Source organism: Agelaius phoeniceus, chromosome 24 (assembly GCF_051311805.1).
Source record: "Agelaius phoeniceus isolate bAgePho1 chromosome 24, bAgePho1.hap1, whole genome shotgun sequence".
Taxonomy (NCBI): domain Eukaryota; kingdom Metazoa; phylum Chordata; class Aves; order Passeriformes; family Icteridae; genus Agelaius; species Agelaius phoeniceus.
In genome coordinates, this window is record NC_135288.1 from 7859381 (window position 1) to 7869216 (window position 9836).

Genomic DNA, 9836 nt, shown 5'->3' on the forward strand with positions numbered 1-9836 from the left:
GGGTAAAGCGGAGCTGGGAAGGGCTCTCCTCGCTCGCTTGGTGCCCAGGAGCCCTTGGTTGGCTGGCCATGAGCTGTCCATGGCCATGAGCTGATCCATTTCCATGAGCTGTCCATGGCCATGAGCTGATCCATGCCCATGAGCTGATCCATTCCTATGAGCTGTCCATGGCCATGAGCTGATCCATGCCCATGAGCTGATCCATTCCTATGAGCTGTCCATGGCCATGAGCTGATCCATGCCCATGAGCTGATCCATTCCTATGAGCTGTCCATGGCCATGAGCTGATCCATTCCTATGAGCTGATCCATTTCCATGACCTGATCCATTTCCATGAGCTGATGCATTCCCATGAGCTGTCCATGCCCATGATCTGATCCATTCCCACAATCTGATCCATGCCCATGATCTGATCCATTCCCACAATCTGATCCATGCCCATGACCTGATCATTCCCATGATCTGATCCATGCCCATGACCTGATCATTCCCATGATCTGATCCATGCCCATGACCTGATCCATTCCCACAATCTGATCCATTTCCATGACCTTGATCCATGCCCACAATCTGATCCATGCCCATGACCTGATCCATTCCCACGATCTGATCCATGCCCACAGGCTGATCCATGGATGGCCAGGATGCTCCCGTTGTTATCCCCTCACAGCAGCGCCTCTGCACGTGCTGTGTTTGTTGCAAAGTCACAGGCACCTTCTGCCTCCCTGTGCCTTGGCCTCCAGCCTCTCCCAGAGCAGATTTTTCCAGGGAGATACTGTAAAATGAAAATAAACGGCCCGGCACTTGGCTGTGTCTCTGGATGCCCTGCTGAAGGTAATAATGTTGTAAGTGGCCATCAAAAGGAATTAAGAGACGTGCAGCCGGAAAGCAGATTTGCTTGCAGGCTCCCAGGGCAGATTTGACTAATGGAAGAGACCTTGGCTCTTATTCCCTTCCTGCCTTTTTTTTTATTCCTGCTTTCCCTGCTGCTGCAAGTGCTCCCTGCCTCTCTCCAGGATTGTCCCCTTCCCACCACCCAGTCCTGCCTCTCTGAGTTTCCCCAGCCCCTGGCATCTGCTCTGCCCATTCTGCCTGGTTTTACCCACCAGGATTCCTTCCCCACTGCCCTTCCTGCTCACATCCCTCTCCTGTCTGCATTTCCCTCTGCCTCACTTCAGCTTTCCTCTCCACAATTTAAGGTCATCCCTTAGCCCAGCTAGGGCAGGACAGGGGTTGTTTGCAAGACAGGCCAGCGATACCTCCAGATCTTCCCAAACCTACTCCCCAAGCACAGAATTCCTTCTCAGGTGTGAAGTAGTGGAGGCAGAAACCCAAATGTGATGAGGGAGGGGCAGATGGAGCATCCTCAGCCCTCCCCTTTGAGCTGCCAGGGAAAATCCTTTGGATAGCCTGGCTGAAAGGCCACAGGAGCAAAGGTGGGAAATGTGTGGGACCTGTGGAGTCCTGGCTGTTTTCTTCCCCTTTTGGTTCTGCTCTTTTGGTTTTTTCTCTCCACTTTAGAAGCTCTGCATGAGGGTGAGGAGGCAGAGAGAGCCTGTGGGGCAGGATGCAGCTCATCTGCAGCCAAGATGTTCTTCCTGAGCCCTTCGGAGCCTCCAGGTTTCCAACAGGGCTTTATTTTGTGATTCCTGCAGGGAGATCTCCCACCCACCGCCTCTGCTGTCGCCCCAGAACGCTCCCCACATCGCCCTGGGGCCCCACTTGAGACCTCCCTTCCTCGGGGTGCCTTCAGCACTGTGCCAGACGCCAGGTGAGCACTCAGGTGACACCAGGGCAGGGCAGAGGGGCAGCCTGGGACAGCGTGTCCTGCAGCCACACACATTGCTGTGTCTCCCCATGGCTGCTGGGACAGCGTGTCCTGCAGCCACACACATTGCTGTGTCTCCCCATGGCTGCTGGGACAGCGTGTCCTGCAGCCACACACATTGCTGTGTCTCCCCATGGCTGCTGTGCCAACATCCCCTGGTTCTGCAGCCAGAGCAGCAGATTCCTTGGCTGCTCCTCCTGGCCCTGCATTCCTGCTGTGGCAGTGAGGGGGACAGATGGGCTCTGGAACAAAAAGCAGCACTCAGGTGTCCTTTTTCCCCCTGGGGAGCTGGCCCTGGGGCAGCCAAGGGTCAGTGCTGACAGGAGTGACCCTCAGTGTTCTCCCTGCCCAGGTTACGGCTTCCTCCAGCCAGCACAGGCAGAGATGTTTGCACGGCAGCAGGAGATGCTACGGAAGCAAAACCTGGCCAGGTAGGAGTGGAAAGGGCTGGGTATGTCCTGCTGTGGGCTGGGCTGGGTGGAGATGGCACAGCAGGGTCCCAGTGAGGCCTGTGTGGGTGTGGAGGTGACACCTGGCTCCCGCAGGGCTGGGTTGGGACCACATTCCCCCAACTCCCCACCAAAATCCACTTTCCCCATGCAGGCTGGAGATGTCAGGTGTGGAGGTGCCACCTGGCTCCTGCAGGGCTGGGTTGGGACCACATTCCCCAACTCCCCACCACAATCCCCTCTCCCCACGCAGGCTGGAGATGTCAGCTGGGTGTGGAGGTGCCACCTGGCTCCCACCTGGTGGGACCACATTCCCCCAACCCCTCACCACAATCCCCTCTCCCCACGCAGGCTGGAGATGTCAGCTGGGTGTGGAGGTGCCACCTGGCTCCTGCAGGGCTGGGTTGGGACCATGTTCTCCCAATCCCACACCACAATCCCCTCTCCCCACGCAGGCTGGAGATGTCGGCCGAGCTGATCCGCCAGAAGGAGCTGGAGAACCTTCACCGGCAGAGGCTGCTGGCCGCGGACCCGCTGAGCCTGCACCCGGGGCTGCCCCCGGACCACCCCGCGCTGCGCAGCGTGCACGATGTCCCCGAGGGCCAGGCGCTGCGGGACGAGCTGTCCCGCCGCAACGCCATGCTGGTGCTGCGCCACAACAACGCCCCGCTGCTGTCCCTGAGCGCCGGCGGCGCCGCCACCCCGCCCAAGGAGCAGCCGCGGCGGGCGGGCCGCAAGGGCCCCTCGCAGCCCCGCGCCGAGCCGCAGGGCCCCGGCGAGCCGCGGGACGCGCGGCCGGGCCGCGACGGCGCCCAGGACTGTAACGATGAGGAGATGAAGGACTCGGAGAGCGACGGCGAGGACAAGGCCGAGGGGCTGAAGGGCGAGGGCGGCGCGGCGGCGGAGCTGAAGGAGGGCAAGGACGGCGGCGCGGGCAAGGCGGGCGAGGCGGCCAAGGAGGCGGGCGAGGCGGGCACGGCGCCCGGCACGGTGCCCTGCAGCTCCTCCAGCGCAGAGTCCCCCAGCCACCTGCTGGGGCCCGCCATGGGCAAGGCCGAGGTGAAATACCTGCCCCCGACCTCCCTGCCCGCGCCACAGCCGCTGCCCTTCGGCTTCCCCTACACCATGAGCCCCTACTTCCATGCAGGTGAGGCTGGGGAGGCGCTGGGATGGGGCAGGGATGGGCTTGGCAGGGCTGGAATGGGCGTTTGGCTCCCTGCTCGTGGTTGTGGTTGTTTTGTCAGCTTCTCTTGTCTCTGAAGGAAGAGTTTCTGTATGGACAGGGTGGTTGGGCATTGGAAGGGCTGCCCAGGGAGGTGGTGGTGGTGTCACCATCCCTGGAATGTCCAAGGGCCCCTACGTCCATGCAGGTGAGGCTGTGGAGGTGGTGGGATGGGGCAGGGCTGGAATGGGGGCTCTGCCCTTTGCTCATGGTTGCTTCGTGAGGTTCTCTTGGCTTTAAAGGAAGAGTTTGTGCATGGAAAGGGTTGTTGGGCATTGGAAGGGCTGCCCTGGAAGTGTCCAAGGAAGGATGGATGTGGTGCTTTGAGCTGGGGACAAGGTGGGCAAAGGTTGGGTTTGATGGCCTTGGTTCCCAGGTGCTCTTTTCCAGGGCAGGGGCTCTTTGTGTGCCTTGTGGTGTCACAGGCACCGGGGGAGCTGCGCTGGATGGGACAGACAGACAGACAGACAGGGAGGTCCCTGCCCACCCTCTGCTCTCACTGCAGAGCAGGGGGTGGCACAAATGGGGTCTCACACCCAGGGGGCCCCGCCAGCCCAGCCAAGAGCCCAGACCTGCCCCAGCTAATTACCTGGCAGAGCAATTAGCAGGAGGCAGGACACACGGGGAGGGAGAGGGGGCCCGTGCCGTGCCATGCCATGCTGTGCCATGCCATGCTGTGCCATGCCATGCTGTGCCATGCTGTGCCATGCCATGCTGTGCCATGCTGTGCCATGCTGTGCCATGCTGTGCTGTGCCATGCTGTGCCGTGCCGTGCCATGCTGTGCCGTGCCATGCTGTGCCGTGCCATGCTGTGCCGTGCCATGCTGTGCCATGCCATGCTGTGCCATGCTGTGCCATGCTGTGCCGTGCTGTGCCTGTGAGCAGGCTGCCCATCCCTCATTAGAGCTGCCTCCCAGCCAGCAAGGAGGAAGCGATTTTTCAGCGACAGGCAGGTGGCCAGGATGATGAATATTCCTGCTGCCTCGGGCTGCCCAGCCTTCCTGCAGGAGCCTTTTCCTCCCGGCCATTAGAGAGGCTGGGCTCAGCTCCTGGTGCTCCTGGCTCTGTGGGGAGCTTGGGCTGGGGCTGGCTGCCCTCCCTCCCTCCCCGAGCAGTGTGTGAGATGCTGTAATAGCCCATTTATTATCATCACTTTGGATTTATATCACCAGCACAGCTCCGGGCTGGGTTTCCCTGCTCTCCTCCCCTGGCTTGTGCAGCCTGTGCCAGGGCTGGGGGTCTTTTCCTGAGGGCTCTTTGCCTTCTGGCTGGTTTAACACAGCATGGGGCTGCTCTCCCTGAGGGTTTGTGCTGCTCCAGAGCAAACCCTCCCACCTGCAAAGCCCTGGGAGGACAGGGGGGTGTGGAGGATGCAGCACCAGGGCTTGAGGTGCGAGTTCAGCAGCTGAAATATCGAGGGTTGTATTGATCCAAGGGCTGCAGCCATCCTGGGATGGGTGACAGATGTGTTCTGTGGCTCTGGGGGAGCACAAAGCACCCCGGGGCAGGCAGGCAGGGCTGCACCCACGTCTCCCCCATGTCACACAACTCCTGAACCCCTTTTTGCACAGGGGCTGCTCCCTCAGGAGGGATGGGAGCTTGTACCCTAACCTGGAGACTGGAATTAGAGAATCACCACCCAGCCAAGGCAGGGAGAGCTGGAGGGAGGAGAGGAGAGGGGAGAAGCATCCAGCTGAGGAGGGCACAGAGTTAGAGGCAGGTGGAGGAGGAGGAGCTGCCCTGTCCCTGCTCTGTCTGTCCCTGCCCTGTCCCTGCTCTGTCTGTCCCTGCTCTGTCCCTGCTCTGTCTGTCCCTGCTCTGTCCCTGCTCTGTCCCTGCTCTGTCCCTGCTGTCCCACCTCCATTCCCAGAGCTGCTTTCTGGGGCTGTGGCTCGATGACCTCATCTCCTCAAGGTTTCAGCAGCCTCCTCCTCCTCCTCCTCCTCCTCCTCCTCCTCCTCCCAGGGCCCTCTGCAGCCCCGTCCTCTGGAAGAGGTGAAGGATGGAGTGTGCAGGAGGCTAAAATCCTTCTATTGATTGCAGTCTGGAGAGCAATTAACGCAGCCTTGTGCTGCTCCTGACCCCAGCCCTAGCTGGGGGACCCAGGGGGTGCTCAGGGGATGCTCAGGGGCTGGGGACAAGGCTGATGGAGCCCAGGGGTGGGCTGGCAGCCAGGCTGGCACTGTGTGCCCAGGCTGTGCCCCGTGGTGCCAGGAGCGCAGGCTCTGCTGTGCCCTGTGGTGCAGGCCCACTCCAGCTCTGCTCTCCATGGCCCCTCCAGCCCCTGGCTTCTGTTTCTGGAGCAGCTCAGGGGGAGGAGGGGGTTGTGAATGGGCCGTGCCTGTGCCTGGGCTGTGCTGGGGACACCTGGCACCATGGATTCCTGGCAGGATGGATTCCTGGCAGGATGGATTCCTGGCACAATGGAATCCTGGCACAATGGATTCCTGGCAGGATGGATTCATGGCAGGATGGAATCCTGGCAGGATGGATTCCTGGCACAGTGGATTCCTGGCAGGATGGATTCCTGGCACCGTGGATTCCTGGCACAGTGGATTCCTGGCAGGATGGATTCCTGGCACCATGGATTCCTGGCAGGATGGATTCCTGGCAGGATGGATTCCTGGCACCATGGATCCCTGTAACAGGGATCACAGGGTGCTGTGACTGTGACACAGATCACAGGGTGCTGTGGCTGTGGCTGTGGCTGTGCCTGTGACAGGGATCACAGGGTGCTGTGGGTGACAGGGATCACAGGGTGCTGTGACACAGATCACAGGGTGCTGTGGCTGTGACTGTGGCTGTGGGTGACAGGGATCACAGGGCACTGTGACACAGATCACGGGGCGCTGTGGCTCTGGGTGAGCCCCCAGAGCTGTGCCCTGCCCAGGCTGAGGGGTGCAGCTGCAGGGCAGCCAGGGGAGCAGGCAGTGGGGAGGGAAATGGGTGGGAATGGTTGCAGAGGCTGTGCCTGCTCCCCGGGCAGGCTCTGCTGCTTTAAAGCATCTCCCTGGCACCGGAACTGCCCCTGCAGAGCCCGAGCTTCTCCTGCTTCCCTGCATGTGCTGGAGGCTCCGTAGGGAGCGTGTGGGGCCCTGCTGTGTGGCCCTGCTCCTTCCCCTGCCTGTTCCCTCAGCCCTGGGGTATTCCCCAGGGAATTGGCTGCTCCCTGGCCTGTGCTCCCCTCCATGGCTTTATTTTATCTGTTTTTCCCTTGTGCTGTGCCACAGCTGTGGGCAGGAGCAAGGGTTACATCCATCTAATCCACCAGGGAGAAGCCCCAGGCCCACAGGACAGATAATTTTGTCATGACAGGCTCCTGGGAGCAATATTTTTCTCCTGGCAATTCCATTCTCCGTGCGCTGAGCAGAGCAGCTCATACCCCTCATAAACTCTTTCCCTGCCTGAGAATCCTGGATGTTCTCATCCCTATAAATGTCCTCACGCTCTGCTGGTCCAAACACCCCCAGCAGCCAGTTCCAGGGGTTGGTGTTGGCTTTCCCCCACCCTAAAGAGGCATTTTGTGGGATTTGGTTTGTTCCGTGTCCTCACCTTTCCCCCACAGCAGCTCTGAGTGTTCCTGTCACCATTTCCACCCCCTGTGCCTGTCCCTGGCTCCCTTTGGGATTTCTCTGAGTGTTCTGTCAGGCTGCAGGGCCAGGGGGGCTGCCCCAGCCCCTGTCACACCCTCTGTGTGACACCCTCGGTGTGCCAGGGACAGCACAGCCCCAGCCAGGGCACGGCTCAGGCTGGGCAGGGTGGAACTCGAGCTCTGGGGAGGAGCAGGAGCTCCCCAGTGATCCCTGCTGGAATTCCAGCCTTGGGGAGGAGCAGGAGCTCCCCAGTGATCACTCTTGGCTGATCCCTGGTGCCATTCCAGCCTTGGGGAGGAGCAGGAGCTCCCCAGTGATCCCTGGTGCCATTCCAGGCAGGAGCTCCCCAGTGATCACTCTTGGCTGATCCCTGGTGCCATTCCAGCCCTGGCAAGGGGCAGGAGCTCCCTGTTGTCATTCCTGGCTCCTGTTGTCATTCCTGGCACGTTGCAGGAGCCCCGGGGCAGGCAGGGCTCTGTGCTCTGTGTGCACAAACTGCTGCAGGCTCCGTGCTGCCCTGCCCTCCCTGCTTCCCCCGCAGCTGAGGAGCTGCATTGAACACATGAAATGCATTAGCTGGGATTTTTCCTTCCCTCCCCCAGCCAGGGACCTCCAGGAGGAAGAGGCCCATGAATTGACCCTGCCCAGTGCTTTAATTGACAGGTCATTAAAGATGAATGTGTGGCTAGAGACAAATATTCAGATTGCAGGCTGCTTGTTGTCCGTGTGGGATTTTAATGATTTATGTTCCCTTCTCCTCCCCTCCTTCCCACAACGCAGGCACCATGGGAGGTCTGTTTCTGGATGGGGAGGAGAGCCCAGCGCTGGAGGACATCAGCAAATGGACGGTGGAGGACGTGTGCAGCTTCGTGTCCAGCCTGTCTGGCTGCACTGAGTACACTCAGGTACATCCACGAGGTCCTGGCAGGAGCCTCCTCGTTCCCTGGGGGTCCTGTTCCCCCCAGCTGGGCTGGGCCTTCCTGGGAGCTGCATCTCAGGGCCCTGTGGGGCTTTCCTGCCTTTTCTCCTCATGGTGGATTGCTGAACTTGCTGCCAGCCAAGGGGTGGGATGGGGCCTCCTGATGTGAGCATTCCCTGGAATGCTGTGATTGCAGAACCAGGAAAACCCTGCAGGATTCCCTGGAATGCTGTGATTGCAGAACCAGGAGATTCCTGCAGGATTCCCTGGAATGCTGTGATTGCAGAACCAGGAGATTCCTGCAGGATTCCCTGGAATGCTGTGATTGCAGAACCAGGAGATTCCTGCAGGATTCCCTGGAATGCTGTGATCCCAGAACCAGGAGAGCCCTGCAGGATTCCCTGGAATGCTGTGATTCCAGAACCAGGAGATTCCTGCAGGATTCCCTGGAATGCTGTGATTGCAGAACCAGGAAAACCCTGCAGGATTCCCTGGAATGCTGTGATCCCAGAACCAGGAGAGCCCTGCTGGATTCCCTGGAATGCTGTGATCCCAGAACCAGGAGATTCCTGCAGGATTCCCTGGAATGCTGTGATTGCAGAATCACATCTCAGGGAACTTCAGCACAACTCAGAGTTGCCCTGGCCTGGCTGGGGTTCAGCTTTGTCTCTGCACTGGAGCTGGGGACACCCCAGGGGATGCTTTTCCCAAGTCCAGGCTTTTTGTGGAGTGTTTCAGGGAGGGTTTTGGCTCCTGCAGAGGAGAGGAAGGGAGTGGGAATGGGAATGGCTGCAGTGAGCTGTGCTGGGTCCAAGAGCAGCAGCTCTTTGCAATAAAAATCCCCTTGGCTCCAGAGGGATGGCTCCAGGGCTGGAAACACCCCTGGGGGATAAATCCAGGCTGAGGGGTTTTGGGTTCACCTTTCCACGGTGCCAGGGCAGCAGCAGGGGTGGCTCAGGCGTGTCCCTGTGTGTCCCCTCAGGTATTCCGAGAGCAGGCCATCGATGGGGAGACCCTGCCCCTCCTGACAGAAGAGCACTTACTGAACAACATGGGGCTCAAGCTGGGACCTGCCCTGAAGATCAGGTCACAGGTAGGAAAATCTCCTCTCCCAGAACAGGTGACACCATCTGAAGCTGTCCCTGGGCTGTCCACAAACGTGCTTTATGGAATGTCATTTATTAAGCAATAATTCAGTTGCAATTCTGTTTCAAGAACGCTTTACTTGTCCTTGAAAATGTTCCATAGTCTCACCTGGAAGCTGTCACAGATGTTTGAGGGAGAAATCCTCAGCTGAAAGCTGTCACAGCTGTTTCAGGGAGAAACCACTGACAGAATTCCATGCCCAGGGGCAGAAATAAATAGTCCAGGATGAGTGGTGGCAGGGAATACCAGGGGTGCAGTGAGGGAATACCAGGGGTGCAGTGAGGGAATACCAGGGGTGCAGTGAGGGAATTACAGGGATGCTGTGAGGGAATACCAGGGATGCAGTGAGGAATTAACAGGGATGCAGTGAGGGAATACCAGGGATGCAGTGAGGCAATACCAGGGATGCAGTGAGGGATTAACAGGGATGCTGTGAGGGATTAACAGGGATGCAGTGAGGGATTAACAGGGATGCAGTGAGGGAATACCAGGGATGCAGTGAGGGAATACCAGGGAGGCAGTGAGGGATTAAAAGGGATGCAGTGAGGGAATACCAGGGATGCAGTGAGGGAATTACAGGGATGCAGTGAGGGAATACCAGGGATGCAGTGAGGAATTAACAGGGATGCAGTGAGGGAATACCAGGGGTGCAGCAGTGGGAAGCTCTAAATGGGCTGGT

At 59.3% G+C, this 9836-nt stretch overlaps 1 protein-coding gene across 5 annotated transcripts in view; it reads left to right on the forward strand.

The window, feature by feature from the left end:
* The window catches only part of SAMD11 (sterile alpha motif domain containing 11), an 80235-nt gene that overhangs the window by 67866 nt on the left and 2533 nt on the right, over positions 1-9836 (forward strand). For all 5 annotated transcript variants that reach the window (XR_013185090.1, XM_054647928.2, XM_077190126.1 and 2 more), the window contains exons 9-13: positions 1656-1771; positions 2181-2259; positions 2733-3424; positions 7873-7997; positions 8994-9104. Coding sequence is in view for 4 of the 5 variants with exons in the window: in XM_054647928.2 (XP_054503903.2) it covers positions 1656-1771; positions 2181-2259; positions 2733-3424; positions 7873-7997; positions 8994-9104 (1123 nt within the window). In the remaining variant the exon portion in view is untranslated. The remainder of the gene's footprint in view (positions 1-1655; positions 1772-2180; positions 2260-2732; positions 3425-7872; positions 7998-8993; positions 9105-9836) is intronic.